At 51.1% G+C, this 27252-nt stretch overlaps 1 protein-coding gene across 4 annotated transcripts; it reads left to right on the top strand.

Moving 5' to 3' along the window:
* The first annotated feature begins 1090 nt into the window (after positions 1-1090).
* On the top strand, positions 1091-27015 carry LOC139237795 (hepatic lectin-like). Of its 4 annotated transcripts, none has more exons than XM_070867005.1 (8): positions 1091-1221; positions 4732-4833; positions 6462-6536; positions 11009-11080; positions 15733-15810; positions 17563-17714; positions 21876-21988; positions 25206-27015. In XM_070867005.1, the coding sequence occupies exons 1-8, from the start codon at positions 1146-1148 to the stop codon at positions 25345-25347; spliced, it is 810 nt and encodes a 269-aa protein (XP_070723106.1). In that variant the 5' UTR covers positions 1091-1145; the 3' UTR covers positions 25348-27015. The 4 variants fall into 4 exon arrangements, with proteins under 4 accessions (XP_070723106.1, XP_070723108.1, XP_070723107.1 ...); XM_070867007.1 differs by lacking the exon at positions 1091-1221 and adding an exon at positions 3447-3637; XM_070867006.1 differs by lacking the exon at positions 1091-1221 and adding an exon at positions 3447-3695.
* Positions 27016-27252: the final 237 nt, after the last annotated feature.

Below are 27252 nucleotides of genomic sequence, written 5' to 3'. Positions count from 1 at the left end.
GCACCGCACTGTCGGAGGGGCAGTACTGACGGAGCACCGCACTGTCGGAGGGGCAGTACTGAGGGAGCACCGCACTGTCGGAGGGGCAGTACTGAGGGAGCACCGCACTGTCGGAGGGGCAGGACTGAGGGAGCACCGCACTGTCGGAGGGGCAGTACTGAGGGAGCGCCGCACTGTCGGAGGGGCAGTACTGAGGGAGCGCCGCACTGTCGGAGGGGCTAGAGAAATACCACCAACGATGTCTCCGCAAGATCCTACAAATCCCCTGGGAGGACAGACGCACCAACATCAGTGTCCTCGACCAGGCCAACATCTCCAGCATCGAAGCACTGACCACACTCGACCAGCTCCGCTGGGCAGGGCCACATTGTCCACATGCCAGACACGAGACTTCCAAAGCAAGCGCTCTACTCGGAACTCCTTCACGGCAAACGAGCCAAAGGTGGGCAGAGGAAACGTTACGGGGACACCCTCAAAGCCTCCCTGATAAAGAGCAACATTCCCACTGACACCTGGGAGTCCCTGGGTAAAGACCAGACCGCCCCAAGTGGAGGAAGAGCATCCGGGAGGGCGCTGAGCTCCTCGAGTCTCGTCGCCGAGAGCGTGCAGAAACCAAGCGCAGGCAGCGGAAGGAGCGTGCGGCAAACCAGTCCCACCCTCCCCTTCCCTCAACCACTGTCTGTCCCACCTGTGACAGGGACTGTGGCTCTCGTATTGGACTGTTCAGTTACCTAAGGGCTCATGCTAAGAGTGGAAGCAAGTCTTCCTCGATTCCGAGGGACTGCCTATGATGATGATGAGGGATGGGATTCTGACCTCCATAAGTTGAAAACACAAGAGGACACTCGGTCCTCTTTCTGAACTGGGTGCCTTAATAATGCTGAGGGTTGCAGTTTGGAAAGTTTGGATCGTTTGACTCCTTCCGTAATATTTATATAATTCATAAACATCTGTGTCAGCTTTACTCGAAGTGGTTTCAATTCTGCAAAATGGGTGCACCGGATGTTGGCAGGAGGCGGGAGGGATCACACTGGAATCTGCCCTTGGGTTTTAGGAAGTGCTCGCGGGCTTGGCGATATAACGTTGCCCATTCCTTCAGCAGATCATTGTGAAGCTCAGCGCTGGTTCCTGCATCGTCGTACAGGATGGCTGGAGAAGAAGGCTTTGAGAGGTTTGCTGTGGACAGTCAGCAGAATGAGCATCGTTCAAAGTGGATTCCAGGTACATTAAAGTGAAGTGAGGATGGGAGTGAGCGGGCCAGTGGTCCCCACAGCATTTTGACGCATAAATATTCATGAGAGCTACACATCTGATTTTGGTTTTGACTGGGGGTGTGGGGGGGAGGCGGGGAATGTTGGTCAGGACAACATCTTACTGGTCAGAATCTTCTTCAATTATGTCTTCCTGTGGCCTGAGCAATGTCCAAATAAAACCGACACTGCTCGGGGGGTGCGGGGGACCTGTTCCTTTCAGTTGGGACCTTGTTGTTTAAAAGAAATAAAGACTTGCATTTATATAGCACCTTTCACGACCACCGGACGTCTCAAAGCGCTTTGCAGCCAATGAAGTACGTTTTGAAGCATAGTCACTGTTGTAATGTTGTATGGTACCTTGCAGTTTTTGCTAAATCTCTTCGCAAATCACAATTTGCTCACTTATCGCTAACTGTTTGTACAGCAACAGAAAAATAACTTGCATTTATTTATATAGTGCCTTTGGCATAGTAAAACGTCCCAAGGTACTTCACAGGAGCGTGAATCCATCAACCGAGCCACATAAGGAGGTACGAGGGCGGGTGACCTCAAGCTCGGTCAAAGAGGGAGGTTTGAAGGAGCGTCTTAAAGGAGGAGAGAGAGGTGGAGAGGTTTAGGGAGGGAGTTCCAGAGCTTGGGGCCCAGGCAGCTGAAGGCACGGCCACCGATGGTGGAGCGATTATAATCGGGGATGCTCAACATAGAAACATAGAAACATAGAAAATAGGTGCAGGAGTAGGCCATTCGGCCCTTCGAGCCTGCACCACCATTCGCTAAGATCGTGACTGAACATTCCCTCAGTACAGGGCAGAATTGGAGGAGCGCAGACATCTCGGGGGGGGGGGGGGGGTTGTGGGGCTGGAGGAGATTACAGAGATAGGGAGGGGCGAGGGCCATGGAGGGATTTTCAAAAGAAAATGAATAAAAGAAAAACTTGCATTTATATAGCGCCTTTCACAACCACCGGACGTTCCAAAGCGCTTTACAGCCAATGAAGTAGTTTTGGAGTGTAGTCATTGTTGTAATGTGGGAAATGCGGCAGCCAATTTGTGCACAGCAAGCTCCCACAAACATCAATCTGATAATGATCAGATAATTTTTTTTTTGCAATGTTGATTGAGGGATAAATATTGGCCCAAGGACACCGGGGATAACTCCCCTGCTCCTCTTCAAAATAGTGCCGTGGGATCTGTTACATCCACTAGAGAGCTTTAACGTCTCACCCGAAAGATGGCACCTCCAACAGTGCGGCGCTCCCTCAGTACTGCCCCTCCGACAGTGCAGCATTCCCTCACTACTGCCCCTCCGACAGTGCAGCGTTCCCTCAGTACTGTCCCTCCGACAGTGCAGCACTCCCTTACTACTGCCCCTCCGACAGTGCAGCGCTCCCTCAATACTGCCCCTCCGACAGTGCGGCACTCCCTCAGTACTGCCCCTCCGACAGTGCAGCGCTCCCTCAATACTGCCCCTCCGACAGTGCAGCGCTCCCTCAGTACCGCCCCTCCGACAGTGCAGCGCTCCCTCGGTACTGCCCCTCCGACAGTGCGGCGCTCCCTCAGTACTGCCCCTCCGACAGTGCATCACTCCATCATTACTGTCCCTCCGACAATATGGCGCTCCCTCAGTACTGCCCCTCCCTCAGTGCAGTTTTCCCTCAGTACTGCCCCTCCGACAGTGTGACACTCCCTCAGTACTGCCCCTCCAACAGTGCAGCTTTCCCTCAGTACTGCCCCTCCGACAGTGCAGCACTCCCTCAGTACTGCCCCTCCGACAGTGCGGCGCTCCCTCAGTACTGCCCCTCCGACAGTGCGGCGCTCCCTCAGTACTGCCCCTCCGACAGTGCGGCGCTCCCTCAGTACTGGCCCTCCGACAGTGCGGCGCTCCCTCAGTACTGCCCCTCCGACAGTGCGGCGCTCCCTCAGTACTGCCCCTCCGACAGTGCGGCACTCCCTCAGTACTGCCCCTCCGACAGTGCGGCGCTCCCTCAGTACTGCCCCTCCGACAGTGCAGCACTCCCTCAGTACTGCCCCTCCGACAGTGCGGCGCTCCCTCAGTACTGCCCCTCCGACAGTGCGGCACTCCCTCAGTACTGCAGTGAGAGCGGCAGCCTGGAGTAAGTGCTCAGAACCTTCTGACTCGGAGGCGCTGGTGCTACCACGGAGTCAAAGCTGAGCTTTCAAAGAGCTCGAGAGCTCCATCAACTGCTGAAGCCAGGAACTTGTTCCTCACAGGACGTGTCTTTAAATGTAACACAAAGGTGGAAAGACACAGCAAGTGTTATTGCTGCTGAATAGACTGCGGTGGGGTGGCCCAACTGGCGAGAGGCAGCTTACTTTGTCACATCTTTCAAGTGGAGATTATTTTTCTTGCTGACTGAGCTTCAGGTGTATAACCCTTGATTCTAATCCTTTTTGTGGGCTGTGGATTCAAATGCCACTTCAGGTACTTGAGCACCAAATAAAATCCAGGCTGACACTCCAGTGCTGAGGGAGCGCCGCACTGTCGGAGGGGCAGTGCTGAGGGAGTGCCACACTGTCGGAGGGGCAGTGCTGAGGGAGCGCCGCACTGTCGGAGGGGCAGTACTGAGGGAGTGCCGCACTGTCGGAGGGGCAGTGCTGAGGGAGCGCCGCACTGTCGGAGGGGCAGTACTGAGGGAGTGCCGCACTGTCGGAGAGGCAGTACTGAGGGAGTGCCACACTGTCGGAGGGGCAGTGCTGAGGGAGCGCCGCACTGTCGGAGGGGCAGTACTGAGGGAGTGCCGCACTGTCGGAGGGGCAGTGCTGAGGGAGTGCCGCACTGTCGGAGGGGCAGTACTGAGGGAGCGGCGCACTGTCGGAGGGGCAGTACTGAGGGAGCGCCGCACTGTCGGAGGGGCAGTACTGAGGGAGCGCTGCACTGTCGGAGGGGCAGTACTGAGGGAGCGCCGCACTGTCGGAGGGGCAGTACTGAGGGAGCGCTGCACTGTTGGAGGTGCCGTCTTTTCGATGAGACGTTAAACCGAGGCCACGTCTGCTCTCTCAGGTGGATGTAAAAGATCCCACGGCACTATTTTGAAGAAGAGCAGGGGAGTTCTCTCCGGTATCCTGGGGCCAATATTTATCCCTCAATCAACATCACAACAAAAACAGATTATCCGGTCATTATCACATTGCTGTGTGTGGGAGCTTGCTGTGCGCAAATTGGCTGCTGCGTTTCCCACATTACAACAGTGACCACACTCCAAAATACTTAATTGGCCACTAGCGATTTGGGATGCCCTGAGGTTGTGAAAGGCGCTATATAAATGCAATGTTTCCTTTACTTGCATCACAACGTGTTCATGGTATTTTTGGCATTAGCTTTTTAAAGGCTTATTGCTTTCGAGAATAAATGATAAAAGTGAGCTCATTTGGCAGCGATTACATTTGCCCATTATTTTGACGATTTTAATGCTCTATAATATGATATTCTAACTGGTGCCATGTTTTTAATATCCCAGCTAGCCGATTCAAGTCATTTTTCTGTGGGCCGGGGCTAATGCTCCTACTCTTCATCCTTCTGGGCATCGTCCTCATTCTTCTGATCACTGGAGTCAATAAATGTGAGTAACTTCACACTTCATGTCCATGTTGTTTTTTTATAATACATTCTTGGGATGTGGGCATCGCTGGCAAGGCCAGCATTTATTGCCCGTCCCTAATTGCCCCTTGAGAAGGTGGTGGTGAGCCGCCTTCTTGAACCGCTGCAGTCCGTGTGGTGAAGGTGCTCCCACACCAGATTTAGACTTGTTAAAGACTGGCTTGCGTTGGTCAATCGGGCTTTCACGATGGATCATTTTAATGGCACATTTTGAAGGGTATGTGGCTGGTAATTCGGGTTTGGAGAATTTACTTTCAAACCTCTCGGGTTTTTTTTTTGTTATTCATTGACGGGATGTGGGCATTGCCGGCAAGGCCGGTATTTATTGCCCCATCCCTACTCGCCCTCGAGAAGGTGGTGGTGAGCTGCCTTCTTGACTACAATTGAGTGGCTCGCTGGGCCTTTCCAGAGGGTCGTTAAGAGTCAATCACATTGCTGTGGGTCTGGTCCCAGCCCACACTGTGCGATATGTGAGCGCACTGGGTCCGTGCAGCAGAGCTGGTCTCCAGTCGTCCTGGTTAACCCTTGCCACTGGACCAAGCCCTAGCTCTGTCAAGCCCATGTGGTGGCTGGTGTGCAACGGTCACCCCACGTTAAAAAAATCCACGCACAGGCATCTTCCACCCTTCAGGATGTAGTTCGGGATCTCGAATATTAGGTCCTTCATTGAAACACCTGTGAACTCATCCCTTTTTGGTGTGGAAGCAAGTCACCCTCGATACGAGGGACCGCCTATGATGATGATGATGTTGATGGGTCTGGAGTCACATTTAGACCAGGCCGGGTAAGTGCGGCAGATTTCCTTCCCTAAAGGACATCAGTGAAGCAGATGAATTTAAATTCCCCAGCTGCCGTGGTGGGATTGGAACTCATGTTTCTGGATCATCAGCCTCAGTCTCTGGATTACTCATCATCATCATAGGCAGTCCCTCGGAATCGAGGAAGACTTGCTTCCACTCCTGAAGTGAGTTCTCAGGTGGTTGAACAGTCCCAATACAAGAACCACAGTCCCTGTCACACGTGGGACAGATAGTCGTTGAGGGAAGGGGAGGGTGGGACTGGTTTGCCGCACGCTCCTTCCGCTGCCTGCGCTTGGTTTCTGCGCGCTCTCGGCGACGAGACTCGAGGTGCTCAGCGCCCTCCCGGATGCACTTTCTCCACTTAGGGCGGACTGGTCTTTGGCCCAGGGACTCCCAGGTGTCAGTGGGGATGTCACACTTTATCAGGGAGGCTTTGAGGGTGTCTCTGTAACGTTTCCACTGCCCACCTTTGGCTTCTTTGCCGTGAAGGAGCTCCGAGTAGAGCACTTGCTTTGGGAGTCTCGTGTCTGGCATGCGGACAATGTGGCCCGCCCAGCGGAGCTGATCGAGTGTGGTCAGTGCTTCGACACTGGGGATGTTGGCCTGGTCGAGGACGCTGATGTTGGTGTGCCTGTCCTCCCAGGGGATTGTAGGATCTTGCGGAGACATCGTTGGCGATATTTCTCCAGCAACTTGAGGTGTCTACTGTACATAGTCCATGGATTACGAGTCCAGTAACAGAAACACTATGCTACCGAACTTAGCACCTAAACTGTTGTCAACTTTTAAGCTTCAGAGACGAACAAGGTGGTGGAGGAATTTCAGTCCCAAGTCCAGATGCAAGTCTCTCAGGCATTGGTTAACGGTGAGTTATACGCGGTCAAGTGGGGGTTTGAATCTTGACTGCAGCTCAGCGAAAAGGTAGAGCCTACAAGACGGTACAGGTACGAACTCTCAAGTCCGCAGTTCCAAACTCCAGAACGTTACGAAATCCGGACTTCCCGCTGATCCGTGGAGCGGTCGTCCGAAATCCGGGAAATGATCCGAAATCCGGAACATTTTTTTTTTTAAACTCCGCGCATGGGCTAGAGATTCGGTTTTTGGTGACAGTATTTTTCCGGCAGTTTTCGGCAAAAAAATCACACTGCTATTTTTTAAAGGCCTAATTTAGGTTATTCCTGAAAAAGAACAAAGAAATATAAATATTTGAATTACCTTTTTTTGCAGGTCTTCATACCTACCGTTCTCCCAATGGACGGCAACACAGGTTATTCCCGGGCGGGGTGTTTTTCGAACTAACTACGGGTCACAGCTGGGCCAAATAGTTTTTTTTACTACAGTAAATAATTCCCCCCCCCACACACACACACAGGCACACACACCAATAAATTGCAAAAAATAAGAAAATTAAAAAAATCACAAAACATTCACAAAACACTTAATTATTAGAAACATAGAAATTTACAGGGCAGAAGGAGGCCATTTCGGTCCATCGTGTCCTCGCCGGCCGACAAAGAGCCACACGGCCCTCGGTCAGCAGCCCTGAAGGTTACATATAAACCGATGAACAATGAGGGAAAGGCAAAGAGCACCCGGCCCAACCAGTCCGCCCCACACCACTGTGACACCCCTTACACTGAAACATTCCACACTCCACCCCGACCGGAGCCATGTGATCTCCTGGGAGAGGCAAAAACCAGATAAAAACCCAGGCCAATTTAGGGAGAAAAAAAATCTGGGAAAATCCCTCTCCGACCCATCCCGGCGATCGACACTAGTCCAGGAGATCACCCTGGCCGTATTCGATTCCCTGCAGTACTTACCATTATATCTGCACCGGCCAACAAAAGGTCATCCAGTCCAATCCCAATTACCAGCTCTAGGTCCGTAACCCTTCAATGGGAGGGGGGTGGGGGGGAACCTATTGAATCATTGAGAATGAAAACTATTCAAAAATAAAAACTGTAACTCACCTTTTTTGCAGGTCTTCATACCTACTGCTGTCTGTGGGGCTGAAACGCTAGTTTTTCTCGAGCGTTTTTTTTTAGCCCAGAATACGACCGGGCGAAGTGTCCCGAAATGCGGAACGGCCTCAGTCCCGAGATTTCCGAATTTCGGAGGTTGTACCTGTATGAGAACATAGGTCAACAACAATAGCTAACATTTATATAGCACCCTTAACATAGTAAAATATCCCAAGGTGCTTCACAGGAGCGTTTTCAAACAAAATCTGACCCGAGCCACATAAGGAGATTTTTGGACCGGGGTGGTAGATTTTGCAATGTGTGCGCCTGTGCGCATGCTCACAGGTTGGTGTAGCTGTTGAGTTGCGAGTGGCTCAGCCAATCACACGATGTCAGTAATATATTAGCATGGATAGAGGATTGGCTAACTAACAGAGAGTCGGGATAAATGGTTCATTCTCTGGTTGGTAATCAGTAGCTAGTGGGGTGCCGCAGGGATCAGTGCTGGGACCCCAACTATTTACAATCTATATGAACGACTTGGAAGAAGGGACTGAGTGTAACGTAGCCAAGTTTTCTGACAATACAAAGATGGGAGGAAAAGCAATGTGTGAGGAGGACACAAAAAATCTGCAAAAGGACATGGACAGGCTAAGTGAGTGGGAAAAAATGTGACAGATGAAGTATAATGTTGGAAAGTGTGAGGTCATGCATTTTGGTAGAAAAATAATCAAAGAGGAAGTTATTATTTAAATGGAGAAAAATTACAAAGTGCCGCAGTACAGCGGGACCTGGGGGTACTTGGTTCATGAAACACAAAAGGTTAGTATGCAGGTACAGCAAGTGATCAGGAAGGCCAATGGTATCTTGGCCTTTATTGCAAAGGGGATGGAGTATAAAAGCAGGGAAGTCTTGCTATAGCTATACAGGGTATTGGTGAGGCCACACCTGGAGTACTGCGTGCAGTTTTGGTTTCCATATTTACGAAAGGATATACTTGCTTTGGAGGCAGTTCAGAGAAGGTTCACTCGGTTGATTCCGGGGATGAGGGGGTTGACTTATGAGGAAAGGTTGAGTAGATTGGGCCTCTACTCATTGGAATTCAGAAGAATGAGAGGTGATCTTATCGAAACGTATAAGATTATGAGGGGGTTTGACAAGGTGAATGTAGAGAGGATGTTTCCACTGATGGGGGAGACTAGAACCAGAGGGCATGATCTTAGAATAAGGGGCTGCCCATTTAAAACTGAGATGAGGAGAAATTTCTTCTCTCAGAGGGTTGTAAATCTGTGGAATTCGCTGCCTCAGAGAGCTGTGGAAGCTGGGACATTGAATAAATTTAAGACAGAGATAGACAGTTTCTTAAACGATGGGATAAGGTGTTATGGAGAGCGGATAGGGAAGTGGACCTGAGTCCATGACGGATCAGCCATGATCGTATTAAATGGCAGAGCAGGCTCGAGGGGCCATATGGCCTACACCTGCTCCTATTTCTTTTGCTCTTATGTACACAAGACTCAATAAAACCCCGGCCAGTTGGGGTCGGGGGATCCACGATGGGGCAGGTGGTTGTGAGCCATGTGGATGAACTGGTAATGTGTCGTGTGATTGTTAAACCTTTTGCTAATAAACCAACTAGTTCTTATTAGCAATGTGTTGCTGTGAATTCTTAAGCAAAGAACCCATGAAGCAAATACATTACATATTTTAAGGAGTGTTTTAAAGGAGGAAGGAGAGGCGAAGAGGTTTAGGGAGGGAGTTCCAAAGTCAGAGCCTTGGCAACGGAACATAAGATATAGGAGCAGGAGTCGGCCATTCGGCCCCTTGAGCCTGCTCCGTGTTCAATAAATCATGGCTGATCTGAAGTCACGGCCACCGATGGTTGAGTGATTATAATCAGGGATGGGCAAGTAGCCAGAATTTGAGGAGTGCAGATATCTCGGGGGTTTGTGGAGCTGGAGGAGATTACAGAGATAGGGAGGGGTGAGGGCCATGGAGGGATTTGAAAACAAGGATGAGAATTTTGAAATCGAATGGCGCTGCTTAACCTGGAGCCAACGTAGGTCAGCGAGCACAAGGGGTGATGGGTGAGCGGGACTTGGTGCGAGTTAGGACACGGGGCAGTGAGCACAGGGGGTGATGGGTGAGTGGGACTCGGTGCGAGTTAGGACACGGGGCAGTGAGCACAGGGGGTAATGGGTGAGCGGGACTCGGTGCGAGTTAGGACACGGGGCAGTGAGCACAGGGGGTAATGGGTGAGCGGGACACGGTGCGAGTTAGGACACGGGGCAGCGAGCACAGGGGGTGATGGGTGAGCGGGATTTGGTGCGAGTTAGGACACGGGGCAGCGAGCACAGGGGGTGATGGGTGAGCGGGACTCGGTGCGAGTTAGGACACGGGGCAGCGAGCACAGGGGGTGATGGGTGAGCGGGACTCGGTGCGAGTTAGGACACGGGGCAGCGAGCACAGGGGGTGATGGGTGAACGGGACTCGGTGCGAGTTAGGACACGGGGCAGCGAGCACAGGGGGTGATGGGTGAGCGGGACTCAGTGCGAGTTAGGACACGGGGCAGCGAGCACAGGGGGTGATGGGTGAGCGGGACTTGGTGCGAGTTAGGACACGGGGCAGCGAGCACAGGGGGTGATGGGTGAGCGGGACTTGGTGCGAGTTAGGACACGGGGCAGTGAGCACAGTGGGTGATGGGTGAGCGGGACTTGGTGCGAGTTAGGACACAGGGCAGCGAGCACAGGGGGTGATGGGTGAGCGGGACACGGTGCGAGTTAGGACACGGGGCAGTGAGCACAGGGGGTGATGGGTGAGCGGGGCACGGTGCAAGTTAGGACACGGGGCAGCGAGCACAGGGGGTGATGGGTGAGCGGGACTTGGTGCGAGTTAGGACACGGGGCAGTGAGCACAGGGGGTGATGGGTGAGCGGGGCACGGTGCAAGTTAGGACACGGGGCAGCGAGCACAGGGGGTGATGGGTGAGCGGGACTCGGTGCGAGTTAGGACACGGGGCAGTGAGCACAGGGGGTGATGGGTGAGCGGGGCACGGTGCAAGTTAGGACACGGGGCAGCGAGCACAGGGGGTGATGGGTGAGCGGGACTTGGTGCGAGTTAGGACACGGGGCAGTGAGCACAGGGGGTGATGGGTGAGCGGGGCACGGTGCAAGTTAGGACACGGGGCAGCGAGCACAGGGGGTGATGGGTGAGCGGGACTTGGTGTGAGTTAGGACACGGGGCAGCCAAGTTTTGGATGGCCTCAAGTTTACGGTGGGTAGAATATGGGAGGCCAGCCAGGAGCGCGTTGGAATAGTCAAGTTTTCAGGTAACAAATTCTAACCTTGGAGGCTACATTACTTCTCACGTTTTAGTTTCAGAAAAATCGGAGCTGATGAATCTCGAACGCCGTATTGTGAGTGAAGTGAAGCAGATGGCCACAAAACGTGAGTGGGACACTGTTGGGTCTATTGAGAGGCAGCGCCGGGAACAATTTGAGCAGGAATCAGTCACTGGGGACTCGGGAGCAGATATCACCAATCTCACTCAGTATTCATCAAATTCAAACACAATGAACTGAATCGGTGCCCCGCAATGCTATATTTCAATCTAAGATCCAACCATTCCACTTTCTGATCTTCGATCATGAGAAACAGTGAAGTTCCAACTCCGAATCATCTTCAAACACAAACAGGGGGTTTACATGGAATTGCTCGTAGTGTGGTTGTACCTGTTGAGGGGCTGATATGTGCTCCTGAATAAATCATATTCCCTTTTGGGGGGCCTTAAATCTTTCCATTGAGGGATTTACTTCCCCAGTGAAGAGGCTGATAATGGGAAACATTTGCGATGCTATGGGGAAAGAGCAGGGGGGAGTGAGACTAACTGGATCGCTCTTTCAGAGAGGCACGATGGGCCAAATGGCCTCCTTCTGTGTGTGTGTGAGTGTGTATGTGTATCTGTGAGTGAGTGTGTGTGTGAGTGTGTGAATGTGAGAGAGTGTGTGTGTGTGTGTGAGTGTGTGAATGTGAGTGAGTGTGTGTGTGTGTGTGTGTGTGATTGTGAGAATGTGAGTGAGTGTGTGTGTGTGTGTGAATGTGAGTGTAATTGTGAGTGTGTGTGAATGTGAGTGTAAGTGTGAGTGTGTGTGTGTGTGTGAGAAATAATGTGTGTGTGAGTGTGTGTGTGAGTGTGTGAATGAGAGAGAATGTGTGTGTGAGTGTGTGTGAGTGTATGTGTGAGAGAGAGTGTGTGTGTCTGAGTGTGTGTGTGTGAGAGAAAATGTGTGTGTGTGTGTGTGAGTGTGTGTGTGAGAGAGAGTGTGTGTGTGTGAATGTGTGTGTGAGAGTGTGTGTGAGAGTGTGTGTGTGTGAGTGTGTGTGAGTGTGTCTGTGAGAGAGAATGTGTGTGTGTGAGAGTGTGTGTGAGTGTGTGTGTGAGGGAGAATGTGTGTGTGTGTGAGTGTGTGTGTGAGAGAGAATGTGTGTGTGTGAGTGTGTGTGTGAGTGTGTGTGAGAGTGTGTGTGAGAGAGAATGTGTGTGTGTGAGAGTGTGTGTGAGTGTGTGTGTGAGAGAGAATGTGTGTGTGTGTGAGTGTGTGTGTGAGAGAGAATGTGTGTGTGTGTGAGTGTGTGTGTGAGTGTGTGTGAGTGTGTGTGAGAGAGAATGTGTGTGTGTGAGAGTGTGTGTAAGTGTATGTGTGAGAGAGAATGTGTGTGTGTGAGAGTGTGTGTGTGTGAGTGTGTGTGTGTGTGAGAGATAGAAACATAGAAACATAGAAAATAGGTGCAGGAGTAGGCCATTCGGCCCTTCTAGCCTGCACCGCCATTCAATGAGTTCATGGCTGAACATTCAACTTCAGTACCCCATTCCTGCTTTCTCGCCATACCCCTTGATCCCCCTAGTAGTAAGGACCTCATCTAACTCCTTTTTGAATATATTTAGTGAATTGGCCTCAACAACTTTCTGTGGTAGGGAATTCCACAGGTTCACCACTCTCTGGGTGAAGAAGTTCCTCCGCATCTCGGTCCTAAATGGCTTACCCCTTATCCTTAGACTGTGACCTCTGGTTCTGGACTTCCCCAACATTGGGAACATTCTTCCTGCATCTAACCTGTCTAACCCCGTCAGAATTTTATATGTTTCTATGAGGTCCCCTCTCATTCTTCTGAACTCCAGTGAATACAAGCCCAGTTGATCCAGTCTTTCTTGATAGGTCAGTCCCGCCATCCCGGGAATCAGTCTGGTGAACCTTCGCTGCACTCCCTCAATAGCAAGAATGTCCTTCCTCAGGTTAGGAGACCAAAACTGTACACAATACTCCAGGTGTGGCCTCACCAATGCCCTGTACAACTGTAGCAACACCTCCCTGCCCCTGTACTCAAATCCCCTTGCTATGAAGGCCAACATGCCATTTGCTTTCTTAACCGCCTGCTGCACCTGCATGCCAACCTTCAATGACTGATGTACCATGACACCCAGGTCTCTTTGCACCTCCCCTTTTCCTAATCTGTCACCATTCAGATAATAGTCTGTCTCTCTGTTTTTACCACCAAAGTGGATAACCTCACATTTATCCACATTATACTTCATCTGCCATGCATTTGCCCACTCACCTAACCTATCCAAGTCGCTCTGCAGCCTCACAGCATCCTCCTCGCAGCTCACACTGCCACCCAACTTAGTGTCATCTGCAAATTTGGAGATACTACATTTAATCCCCTCATCTAAATCATTAATGTACAGTGTAAACAGCTGGGGCCCCAGCACAGAACCTTGCGGTACCCCACTAGTCACTGCCTGCCATTCTGAAAAGTACCCATTTACTCCTACTCTTTGCTTCCTGTCTGACAACCAGTTCTCAATCCATGTCAGTACACTACCCCCAATCCCATGTGCTCTAACTTTGCACATCAATCTCTTGTGTGGGACCTTGTCGAATGCCTTCTGAAAGTCCAAATATACCACATCAACTGGTTCTCCCTTATCCACTCTACTGGAAACATCCTCAAAAAATTCCAGAAGATTTGTCAAGCATGATTTCCCTTTCACAAATCCATGCTGACTTGGACCTATCATGTCACCTCTTTCCAAATGCACTGCTATGACATCCTTAATAATTGATTCCATCATTTTACCCACTACCGATGTCAGGCTGACCGGTCTATAATTCCCTGTTTTCTCTCTCCCTCCTTTTTTAAAAAGTGGGGTTACATTGGCTACCCTCCACTCCATAGGAACTGATCCAGAGTCAATGGAATGTTGGAAAATGACTGTCAACGCATCCACTATTTCCAAGGCCACCTCCTTAAGTACTCTGGGATGCAGTCCATCAGGCCCTGGGGATTTATCGGCCTTCAATCCCATCAATTTCCCCAACACAATTTCCCGGCTAATAAGGATTTCCCTCAGTTCCTCCTCCTTACTAGACCCCCCGACCCCTTTTATAACCGGAAGGTTGTTCGTGTCCTCCTTCGTGAATACCAAACCAAAGTACTTGTTCAATTGGTCCGCCATTTCTTTGTTCCCCGTTATGACTTCCCCTGATTCTGACTGCAGAGGACCTACGTTTGTCTTTACTAACTTTTTCTCTTTACATATCTATAGAAACTTTTGCAATCCGTCTTAATGTTCCCTGCAAGCTTCTTCTCATACTCCATTTTCCCTGCCCTAATCAAACCCTTTGTCCTCCTCTGCTGAGTTCTAAATTTCTCCCAGTCCCCAGGTTCGCTGCTATTTCTGGCCAATTTGTATGCCACTTCCTTGGCTTTAATACTATCCCTGATTTCCCTTGATAGCCACGGTTGAGCCACCTTCCCTTTTTTATTTTTATGCCAGACAGGAATGTACAATTGTTGTAGTTCATCCATGCGGTCTCTAAATGTCTGCCATTGCCCATCCACAGTCAACCCCTTAAGTATCATTTGCCAATCCATCCCAGCCAATTCACGCCTCATACCTTCAAAGTTAGCCTTCTTTAAGTTCTGGACCATGGTCTCTGAATTAACTGTTTCATTCTCCATCCCAATGCAGAATTCCACCATATTATGGTCACTCTTCCCCAAGGGGCCTCGCACAACGAGATTGCTAATTAATCCTCTCTCATTACACAACACCCAGTCTAAGATGGCCTCCCCCCTAGTTGGTTCCTCGACATATTGGTTTAAAAAACCATCCCTTATGCACTCCAGAAAATCCTCCTCCACCGTATTGCTTCCAGTTTGGTTAGCCCAATCTATGTGCATATTAAAGTCACCCATTATAACTGCTGCACCTTTATTGCACGCACCCCTAATTTCCTGTTTGATGCCCTCCCCAACATCACTACTACTGTTTGGAGGTCTGTACACAACTCCCACTAACGTTTTTTGCCCTTTGGTGTTCTGCAGCTCTACCCATATAGATTCCACATCATCCAAGCTAATGTCCTTCCTAACTATTGCCTTAATCTCCTCCTTAACCAGCAATGCTACCCCACCTCCTTTTCCTTTTATTCTATCCTTCCTGAATGTTGAATACCCCTGGATGTTGAGTTCCCAGCCCTGATCATCCTGGAGCCACGTCTCCGTAATCCCAATCACATCATATTTGTTAACATCTATTTGCACAGTTAATTCATCCACCTTATTGCGGATACTCCTTGCATTAAGACACAAAGCCTTTAGGCTTGTTTTTTTAACACCCTCTGTCCTTTTAGAATTTTGCTGTACAATGGCCCTTTTTGTTCTTTGCCTTGGGTTTCTCTGCCCTCCACTTTTCCTCATCTCCTTTCTGTCTTTTGTTTTTGCCTCCTTTTTGTTTCCCTCTATCTCCCTGCATTGGTTCCCATCCCCCTGCCATATTAGTTTAACTCCTCCCCAACAGCACTAGCAAACACTCCCCCGAGGACATTGGTTCCGATTCTGCCCAGGTGCGTGTGTGAGTGTGAGAGTGTGTGAGTGTGTGTGAGTGTGTGTGTGTGTGTGTGTGTGTGTGAGTGTGTGTGTGTGTGTGTGAGTGTGTGTGCGTGTGTGTGTGTGTGTGTGTGAGTGTGTGTGTGTGTGTGTGAGTGTGTGTGAGTGTGTGTTATTTTCTCTCCTGATTCCTATTTGCTGTCTAGTTTTGGCAGTGTTGTCGAAGAAGACTATTGAAATAATAGCCAAGATCTCCAGAAAAGTGGAAATGCTGCCGGAACCTGGTGAGTTATCTGAAGATAATCGACTGAACTGAAGTACTGAGAGGGGCAGGTTGTGCAGGCAGGGGAACAGAGTTTTGGAGGGTTCTCCGCCCAAAGGTCAGCCCGATCGACAGTCAGGCGGGGAGCGGTTAAGGAGCCCACCACTGGTAGTGGGAGCACTGCTGGGGGGGGCAGTCCGATCCCCGAAAGGGGTCTGTGTATGGAGGGGGATCCGTACGACAAAGGACACACCTGTTGATGGAGTTCAGAGCTGAGTCAACTCTGGGTGGTACTCTCAGTAATCCACTGAGACTGTCGATGCTTGGCCAGACGGACTTAGTGACGTTCGGAGGGTGCGGCCACCATGGAGGGTTGGGCTGCTTTGCCGTAGTGGCGGGATTTGCGTTCCTCTTCTTGGAAAGCTAGAATGCTTTGCCATGTGGGGACATCAGATATAGAAAGCATCTTTCTTCCATGGCTCGCGCCCCTCCCTGCCTCTGTAATCTTCTCCAGCCCCACAACCCACCCCCTACTCCCCCGAGATATCTGCGCTCCTCTAATTCTGGCCTGGTTATAATCGCTCCACCATCGGTGGCCGTGCCTTCTGTTGCCTGGGCCCTAAGCTCTGGAACTCCCTCCCTAAACCCCTCAACTCTCTTTCATCCTTGGAGTCGCTCCTTAAAATCTACCTCTTTGACCAAGCTTTTGGTCACCTGCCCTAATTTCTGCTGTGGATTGGTGTCAAATTGATTTGTTTTGACTTATCATCATCAGCGGTCCCTCGTATCGAAGATGACTTGCTTCCACGCCAAAAAGGGATGAGCTCACAGATGTTTCAGTGAAGGACCTAATATTCCAGATCCCGAACTACATCCTGAAGGGTTGGAAGATGCCTGTGCGTGGATTTTTTTAACGTGGGGTGACCGTTGCACACCAGCCACCACACGGGGCTTGACAGAGCTAGGTCTTGGTCCAGTGGCAAGGGTTAACCAGGACGACTGGAGACCTGCTCTGCTGCACGGACCCAGTGCGCGCACACATATCGCACAGTGTGGGCTGGGCCCGTGCTGCCCCTGGGCCCCTGGCCCAGAACTCAAGCCTCCCCTGGGCCCCGATCACGTCCCCCTACAATCTCTCGCCGCTCCTTCGCCCCGACCTCGCCGCTCCTGCTGTACCTGCCCACGCTCCAATCACCGACCTGCACCTTGATGACGTCACTCTTCGCTGCCGTTGCCCTTGACTTATAACACTGCTGTGAAGTGCCCTGGGACATTTTACTTTGTTAAAGGTGCTATATAAAGATGCTATACAAATCAGGGTTATTGTTAAACACCAGGAGCTTGTACTTAATTGCACCATTAACGCCCAAGGTGCTTCACAAGGGCCATATCAAACCAGAATTGATACCAAGCCACATGAGATACTAGGGACAGGTGACCAAAAGCTTGGTCAAAGAGGTAGGTTTTAAAGACCGTCTTAAAGGACGAAAGAGAGGTGGAGAGGTTTAGGGAGGTAGTTCCAGAGCTTGGGGGCCCAGGCAGCTGAAGGCACGGCCACCGATGGTGGGCCGATGGAAACCGGGGGATGCCCATGAGGCCAGAATTGGAGGGAAATCATTACTTTGGAGGTTTTTCGGGGTAAGTACACCATGGGACCCCTCTTGAACCCGACAACCGTGTTTGACGGCAGGTCCTGCCTGCTGGGCGGTGTTGATTTAGTGAAATGTCGGCTGTTTTGCGGAGGTGGCCTCTCTGAATGTTGACTGTTTTTCAGCGTGCCAAAACCTTCAATGCCCTCGCTACTGGCAACACTTCAACGGGAGCTGCTACTACTTTTCAAATAAGGAGGTCACTTGGAACTCGAGCAACCTGTACTGTTCCCTCCGTGGGTCCCACCTCGTGGTCATTAACGACCGTAACGAGCAGGTAAAGCTAAGCTGTCACAACGAGCCCTGTTCCATCTCTCTATTCCACATGGGGTTGACAATATTTTCCAGATCCAAACCAGAGTCATTTTTGTTGGCTGAGGGTATTGAGGTTTATGAAACTAAGACGGGTAGATGGAGTTAAGATACAGATCAGCCATGAAGGAGAGAATAAAAGGAAAAGGAGGTGGGGTAGCATTGCTGGTTAAGGAGGAGATTAAGGCAATAGTTAGGAAGGACATTGGCTTGGATGATGTGGAATCTATATGGGTAGAGCTGCAGAACACCAAAGGGCAAAAAACATTAGTGGGAGTTGTGTACAGACCTCCAAACAGTAGTAGTGATGTTGGGGAGGGCATCAAACATGAAATTAGGGGTGCATGCAATAAAGGTGCAGCAGTTATAATGGGTGACTTTAATATGCACATAGATTGGGCTAACCAAACTGGAAGCAATACGGTGGAGGAGGATTTCCTGGAGTGCATAAGGGATGGTTTTTTAGACCAATATGTCGAGGAACCAACTAGGGGGGAGGCCATCTTAGACTGGGTGTTATGTAATGACAGAGGATTAATTAGCAATCTCGTTGTGCGAGGCCCCTTGGGGAAGAGTGACCATAATATGGTGGAATTCTGCATTGGGATGGAGAATGAAACAGTTAATTCAGAGATCATGGTCCAGAACTTAAAGAAGGCTAACTTTGAAGGTATGAGGCGTGAATTGGCTGGGATGGATTGGCGAATGATACTTAAGGGGTTGACTGTGGATGGGCAATGGCAGACATTTAGAGACCGCATGGATGAACTACAACAATTGTACATTCCTGTCTGGCATAAAAATACAAAAGGGAAGGTGGCTCAACCGTGGCTATCAAGGGAAATCAGGGATAGTATTAAAGCCAAGGAAGTGGCATACAAATTGGCCAGAAATAGAAGCGAACCTGGGGACTGGGAGAAATTTAGAACTCAGCAGAGGAGGATAAAGGGTTTGATTAGGGCAGGGAAAATGGAGTATGAGAAGAAGCTTGCAGGGAACATTAAGACGGATTGCAAAAGTTTCTATAGATATGTAAAGAGAAAAAGGTTAGTAAAGACAAACGTAGGTCCCCTGCAGTCAGAATCAGGGGAAGTCATAACGGGGAACAAAGAAATGGCGGACCAATTGAACAAGTACTTTGGTTCGGTATTCACGAAGGAGGACACGAACAACCTTCCGGTTATAAAAGGGGTCGGGGGGTCTAGTAAGGAGGAGGAACTGAGGGAAATCCTTATTAGCCGGGAAATTGTGTTGGGGAAATTGATGGGATTGAAGGCCGATAAATCCCCAGGGCCTGATGGACTGCATCCCAGAGTACTTAAGGAGGTGGCTTTGGAAATAGTGGATGCGTTGACAGTCATTTTCCAACATTCCATTGACTCTAGATCAGTTCCTATGGAGTGGAGGGTAGCCAATGTAACCCCACTTTTTAAAAAAGGAGGGAGAGAGAAAACAGGGAATTATAGACCGGTCAGCCTGACATCGGTAGTGGGTAAAATGATGGAATCAATTATTAAGGATGTCATAGCAGTGCATTTGGAAAGAGGTGACATGATAGGTCCAAGTCAGCATGGATTTGTGAAAGGGAAATCATGCTTGACAAATCTTCTGGAATTTTTTGAGGATGTTTCCAGTAGAGTGGATAAGGGAGAACCAGTTGATGTGGTATATTTGGACTTTCAGAAGGCGTTCAACAAGGTCCCACACAAGAGATTGATGTGCAAAGTTAGAGCACATGGGATTGGGGGTAGTGTACTGACATGGATTGAGAACTGGTTGTCAGACAGGAAGCAAAGAGTAGGAGTAAATGGGTACTTTTCAGAATGGCAGGCAGTGACTAGTGGGGTACCGCAAGGTTCTGTGCTGGGGCCCCAGCTGTTTACACTGTACATTAATGATTTAGATGAGGGGATTAAATGTAGTATCTCCAAATTTGCGGATGACACTAAGTTGGGTGGCAGTGTGAGCTGCGAGGAGGATGCTGTGAGGCTGCAGAGCGACTTGGATAGGTTAGGTGAGTGGGCAAATGCATGGCAGATGAAGTATAATGTGGATAAATGTGAGGTTATCCACTTTGGTGGTAAAAACAGAGAGACAGACTATTATCTGAATGGTGACAGATTAGGAAAAGGGGAGGTGCAAAGAGACCTGGGTGTCATGGTACATCAGTCATTGAAGGTTGGCATGCAGGTACAGCAGGCGGTTAAGAAAGCAAATGGCATGTTGGCCTTCATAGCGAGGGGATTTGAGTACAGGGGCAGGGAGGTGTTGCTACAGTTGTACAGGGCATTGGTGAGGCCACACCTGGAGTATTGTGTACAGTTTTGGTCTCCTAACCTGAGGAAGGACATTCTTGCTATTGAGGGAGTGCAGCGAAGGTTCACCAGACTGATTCCCGGGATGGCGGGACTGACCTATCAAGAAAGACTGGATCAACTGGGCTTGTATTCACTGGAGTTCAGAAGAATGAGAGGGGACCTCATAGAAACATTTAAAATTCTGACGGGGTTAGACAGGTTAGATGCAGGAAGAATGTTCCCAATGTTGGGGAAGTCCAGAACCAGAGGTCACAGTCTAAGGATAAGGGGTAAGCCATTTAGGACCGAGATGCGGAGGAACTTCTTCACCCAGAGAGTGGTGAACCTGTGGAATTCTCTACCACAGAAAGTTGTTGAGGCCAATTCACTAAATATATTCAAAAAGGAGTTAGATGAGGTCCTTACTACTAGGGGGATCAAGGGGTATGGCGAGAAAGCAGGAATGGGGTACTGAAGTTGAATGTTCAGCCATGAACTCATTGAATGGCGGTGCAGGCTAGAAGGGCCGAATGGCCTCCTTCTGTTCCTATAAGTGTGGCAGCTTAGGAGGAGACATAAAGTGACAGGGGTGGGGGGAAAGGGGCCTCGGTTCAACGTATCATCTGAAAGACGGCACCTCTGCCAGTGCAGCACTCCCTCAGTACTGCCCCTTCGACAGTGCGGCGCTCCCTCAGTACTGCCCCTCCGACAGTGCGGCACTCCCTCAGTACTGCCCCTCCGACAGTGCAGCACTCCCTCAGTACTGCCCCTCCGACAGTGCGGCGCTCCCTCACTACTGCCCCTCCGACAGTGCGGCTCTCCCTCAGTACTGCCCCTCCGACAGTGCAGCGCTCCCTCAGTACTGCCCCTCCGACAGTGCGGCGCTCCCTCAGTACTGCCCCTCCGACAGTGCGGCGCTCCCTCAGTACTGCGCCTCCGACAGTGCGGCGCTCCCTCAGTACTGCCCCTCCGACAGTGCGGCGCTCCCTCAGTACTGCCCCTCCGACAATGCAGCACTCCCTCAGTACTGCCCCTCCGACAGTGCAGCACTCCCTCGGTACTGCCCCTCCGACAGTGCAGCACTCCCTCAGTACTGCCCCTTCAACAGCGCGGCACCCCCTCGGTACTGCCCCTCCGACAGTGCGGCACTCCCTCAGTACTGCCCCTCCAACAATGCAGCACTCCCTCAGTACTGCCCCTCTGACAGTGCAGCACTCCCTCAGTACTGCCCCTCCGACAGTGCGGCACTCCCTCAGTACTGCCCTTCTGACACTGTGGCACTATCTCAGTACTGCTCCTCCGACAGTGCCTGGGATGGGGGGATTGTCCTATGAGGAGAGATTGAGTAGACTGGGCCTATATTCTCTGGAGTTTAGAAGAATGAGAGGTGATCTCATTTGAAACATACAAAATTCTTACAGGGTTTGACAGGGTAGATACAGGGAGGATGTTTCCCCCGGGCTGGGGAGTCTAGAACCAGGGGTCACAGTCTCAGGATAAGGGGTCGGCCATTTAGGACTGAGATGAGGAGAAACTTCTTCACTCAGAGGGTGGTGAATCTTTGGAATTCTCTGCCCCAGAGGATTGTGGAGGCTCAGTCTTTGAGTATATTCAAGGCTGAGATCGATAGAGTTTTAGACTCTCGGGGTATCAAGGGATATGGGGATCGGGCGGGAAAGTGGAGTTGAGGTCGAAGATCAGCCGTGATCTCATTGAATGGCGGAGCAGGCTCGAGGGGCCGAATGGCCGACTCCTGCTCCTATTCCTTAAGTTCTTATTAAATATTTTCCCTTTTCTTAACTACTAATTCTATTTCTATCCTTGCACAGTATTTTCTTACGATTGAAAGCAATACCAAGAGATACTGGATTGGTCTGACTGATCATGTGAATGAGGACAACTGGCAATGGGTGGACGGCACTGCTTATGAAACAACACCAACGTGAGTTTGTTTAACAATTACACCATACCAGGGCCAAGCGCTGGCCATCGGAGCGACTTACGGAACAGTCAGCGCGGCTGACTTTACTCCATCAAAAATAGATGTCAAAACGCAGGCTCCAATATCGTCATTTTCAATAACGCCGCAAAGCCCCACAGCTGGATACTGTGAGAAACTATGACACAGAACCTGTCATAGCTGTAATGTATTTGCTTCATGGGTTCTTTGCTTCAGAATTCACAGCAACACATTTGCTATTAAGAACTAGTTGGTTTATTAGCAAAAGGTTTAACGATCACACGACACATTACCGGTTCATCCACCAGGCTCACAACCACCTGCCCCATCATGGATCCCCCGAACCCAACTGGCCGGGGTTTTATTGAGTCTTGTGAACGTCACGTGACTGGCTAAGCCACTCCCACCTCAACAGCTCTACAACTCTTTTTAAGGAGACAAAATAAAGTTAGATCAAGTGCCCCCCCGATCTGGGGGACACTCCAAACATTTCCCAAGGCCCTTTTTTTTGTGTTTTTTTTTGTATTTTTGTAGTTTTTTTTGTGGGTTTTTTGGGCCCTAAAACCATAATTTACAAGTGCCCCCTATAAAAGGGGAGGGGGACACTAAAACCAGCATTTAAAACAAATTAAACTTTAAAACATATAAAATCAAATTAAAATTTGGTTGCCGGAGGTAATAATGCACTCCAGTCCCTCCGGCGCCCACCTCTCGCAGAAGGCCGCGAGCGTACCGGTGGGAACAGCTCTACAAACCCGTGAGCATGCGCACAGGTGTATACATTAAATAGTGGTGAGCATAATGTATGCCCTGTGAGTACGGTGGTTGTGAGCCTGGTGGATGAACCGGTAATGTGTCGTGTGATTGTTAAACCTTTTGCTAATAAACCAACTGGTTCTTAATAGCAATGTGTTGCTGTGAATTCTTAAGCAAAGATCATTATCATAGGCGGGCCCTCGAACGAGGATGACTTGCTTCCACGAATTCACAGATGTTTCAATGAGGGACCCGATGTTCCAGTCCTGAACTCCAATCGAGGGAGTGGAAGATGTCTGTGCGTGGATTTTTTTAATGTGGGGTGACCGTTGGACATCAGCCACCACACGGGCTTGACAGAGCGAGGCCTTTATCCAGTGGCAAGGGTTAACCAGGACGACTGGAGTAAGCAAAGAACCCATGAAGCAAATACATTACAGTAAGCAACATCTGTCTGATATGTTGTGCCTTCCTGATAAGTGTAATTCCTGGTTCGACACAAGGAGTCCTGATGGAGATCCTCTCTTCAAATGGTTTTTCAAATAAACAAACTTCTGAGAAAGGGAAAAAAAATGATCAGAGAGGAACTCGTGCTCCTGATTGCTGGGCTGGGCCTCCCACTGTGGGACGCGCGAGCCTGGACCTCTGTACAGGGTCTCTCATTGCAGAGTGCAGGCCTGGCCCTCTGTGCTGGGCTGGGCCTCCCACTGTGGGACGCGCGAGCCTGGACCTCTGTACAGGGTCTCTCATTGCAGAGTGCGGGCCTGGCCCTCTGTGCTGGGCTGGGCCTCCCATTGCAGAGTGCGGGCCTGGCCCTCTGTGCTGGGCTGGGCCTCCCACTGTGGGACGCGCGAGCCTGGACCTCTGTACAGGGTCTCTCATTGCAGAGTGTAGGCCTGGCCCTCTGGGCTGGGCTGGGCCTCCCATTGCAGGGCGCAGGCCTGGCCCTCTGTGCTGGGCTGGGCCTCCCATTGCAGAGTGCGGGCCTGGCCCTCTGTGCTGGGCTGGGCCTCCCATTGCAGGGCGCAGGCCTGGCCCTCTGTGCTGGGCTGGGCCTCCCATTGCAGAGTGCGGGCCTGGCCCTCTGTGCTGGGCTGGGCCTCCCATTGCAGGGCGCAGGCCTGGCCCTCTGTGCTGGGCTGGGCCTCCCATTGCAGAGTGCGGGCCTGGCCCTCTGTGCTGGGCTGGGCCTCCCATTGCAGGGTGCGGGCCTGGCCCTCTGTGCTGGGCTGGGCCTCCCATTGCAGGGCGCAGGCCTGGCCCTCTGTGCTGGGCTGGGCCTCCCATTGCAGAGTGCGGGCCTGGCCCTCTGTGCTGGGCTGGGCCTCCCATTGCAGGGCGCAGGCCTGGCCCTCTGTGCTGGGCTGGGCCTCCCATTGCAGGGCGCAGGCCTGGCCCTCTGTGCTGGGCTGTTGCCCATGGCCCGAATCGTGCAGCAACGCTAATGCCTCAGATCAAAGCAACGTGGCAGACGGAGGTCTCAAGCAGATGTTAGACCGCTCATCGCCACATGCAGAGGGCCTAATGCTTGTTTCCGGCGTGGGTAAAGGACACGTCCTTGTTTGTCCTTGCCCAATATGGTGGGTGGCGCGTTTCCCGCCCGCCATTTTGGGGACTTGCAAGCACGCTTAGCGGAGGATTTTCGCTCCGGAGCGGCAGCGATGGCGGGGGGGGGGGGGGGGTGAGGTGTTCTGGGCGGGCGGTCAGCCCCCAGCGCCCCGCGGCGATCCTCGGGGTCGGGTTTAGCGGCAGCGCGGAGCAGCACCGCCGGGGAGAGCTGCGCCCGGTGTGTACAACGCCCCCTGGTCTCGACACCGGCGCGAGTTTGGGCCGTTGCCCGACCCGTCCGCCCCGCAGCGCGCCCCGCACTGACCGCCCGGGAAATCGGGGCGGACCAACGATACCGACAGCGGAGAGGTGAGTAATGTCGTCCCAAGGTAAGGTGATTGTTTGTCCTTTTCATTTGTTTAGCGATTTGTGTTGTGGTGCCGTGGGCAATGTTTTGGGAATGTTTTTGTGGGTGTTTTAGGTTCCCCCCACCCCCCGCCCGCCCCCAGGCGTCTCTGGGAGCGCTCCCGGCCCGGCTCTTTAGCTCGGGAGTTTCCCATCCTAACGCCCCAGGAGAGAGGTGTACAACACCTCCCTTAGCGCTGCGCCCCCTGACCCAGGGCCCAGCCGCCCAATGTTACTGACTGAGGCGCAAACTGTTCCCGGGCGCTAACTTTACCGCCCCCGCCGCCATTACCGCCCCCGAAATCAGCCAAGCCGAAAACCCAGCAACAAGTGCCTGTAAAATGGGCGCTACATGACCCAGTGGAGCACCTCAGCACGTATCGCTGCGCTATATAAATGCGAGTTGTTGCTCCTACGATCCTCGAGAGTAACCTGCCGTCCCGGACAATTCGCTATGTCACGCTAGCTCTCTGGCCTTTTGTGTTTGAAGGTTCTGGGCTGATGGAGAACCCAACAATATCGGGAACCAGGGCGAGGACTGTGTCCACACCGATGACAAGGGACAATGGAACGACAACGTGTGCACCATGAAATACCCCTGGATTTGCGAGCAACAGGCAAAGTCCGCGTGAAATTCCTGCCGTGCCTCTCGAAAATACAAACGGACTCACATTTTCCCCGCTGGTATCTGAGATAAGTACAAGGTGTCAGGGTGAGGGGGCACTGCACTCAACTCAACTCAACCCAGCCGTGCCAAGCAGAGGCCAGACACCCAGGTTGGCACGATGTCCCCATGTTACACCACTGATTACACGTCATTGGCTGTAAAGCGCTTTGGGACACCCTGAGGTTGGGAAAGGTGCTGTAAGAGTGCAAGAAAGCGAAAGACTTGCATTTATATAGCGCCTTTGACCTGTCCTCAAATCCCCGTTAATCCTCACACCAATTACTTTAAGCCTATGGCCCCCTCTGCCCACTATAGGGCATCGATCCTTGTTAAGATGAAAGAAAGACTTGCATTTATATAGTACGGCAGCCAATTTGCGCACAGCAAGCTCCCACAAACAGCAATGTGATAATGACTCAGATAATCTGTTTTGTGTTATGTTGGTTGAGGGGCAAATATTGGCCCCCAGGACAAATGCAAGTCTTTCTTTCGGTGATTCCTCCGGTCACCAGCATCACGCTGTACATTAACCCGTCACAGTATTTACCGCAGAGGTGCTTTCTATGAGATCATAATAAGAAATAGGAGCAGGAGTCGGCCATTCGGCCCCTCGAGCCTGCTCCGCCATTCAACGAGATCATGGCTGATCTTTGACCTCAACTCCACTGTCCCACCCGATCCCCATATCCCTCGATTCCCCTAGAGTCCAAAAATCTATCGACCTCAGCCTTGAATATACTCAAAGACTGAGCCTCCACAGCCCTCTGGGGCAGAGAATTCCAAAGATTCACCACCCTCTGAGTGGAAATTTCTCCTCATCTCAGTCCTAAATGGCCGACCCCTTATCCTGAGACTGTGACCCCCCTGGTTCTAGACTCCCCAGCCCGGGGGGAAACATCCTCCCTGCATCTACCCTGTCAAGCCCTGTAAGAATGTTGTATGTTTCAATGAGATCACCTCTCATTCTTCTAAACTCTAGAGAATAACGGCCCATTCTACTCAATCTCTCCTCATAGGACAATCCCCCCATCCCAGGAATCAGTCTGGTGAACCTTTGTTGCACTCCCTCTATGGCAAGTATATTCTTCCTTGGGTAAGGAGACCAAAACTGTGCTCAGTACTCCAGGTGTGGTCTCACCAGGGCCCGATATAATCGCAGTAAGACGTCTTTACTCTTATACTCAAGTCCTCCTGTAATAAAGGCCAACATACCATTTGCTTTCTTAATTGCTTGCTGTACCTGCAGGTTAACTTTCAGTGATTGGTGCACAAGGTCACCCAGGTCCCCCTGAACACCAACATTTCCCAATCTCTCAGCGTTTAAACAATACTCTGCTTTTCTAATTTTCCTACCACAGTGGGTAACGTCACATTTCTCCATGTTATATTGAGATTGTTTGAAGTCTGCGCCAATGTTCCCTCTAATTGTTTTTGCCCTGCGCAGTCTCTCTAACTGGCTGTGCGCCTGTTGAAATTTCTGCGTCTGCGCGGTTTCTGCCGCGTCAATGGCAGTGAGCGGCCAGCGCAGATCTCCAGTCCGAAGCACGGCCGGCAGTGGGAACGTTGGTCTCTGCCTGTCTTCACGCTCTATTCCTCTTACAGCTGACTGAATAAAGACGAATATGTTAGCTTACTTTGATTTTCAATTCTTTCCCGCTCTCCCTACCCGGACCGATTTAAGCCTGTTGTACTTTCAGTTGGTCTGTCACTGCATTAGATTTGAGAGGTGGTAATGAAACCGCTCGGCATTCATTCCCTGTATGTGTGTCTGTGTGAGTGTGTGTCTGTGGGAGTGTATGTGTGTGTGTGAGTGTGTGTCTGTGTGAGTGTGTGAGTATGTCTGTGTGAGTGTGTGTCTGTGGGAGTGTAT

This window comes from Pristiophorus japonicus, chromosome 24, assembly GCF_044704955.1.
Source record: "Pristiophorus japonicus isolate sPriJap1 chromosome 24, sPriJap1.hap1, whole genome shotgun sequence".
Classification (NCBI taxonomy): Eukaryota; Metazoa; Chordata; class Chondrichthyes; family Pristiophoridae; genus Pristiophorus; species Pristiophorus japonicus.
Note: the sequence above shows the minus strand (reverse complement) of the source record. Positions and strands in the feature narration are given on the sequence as shown.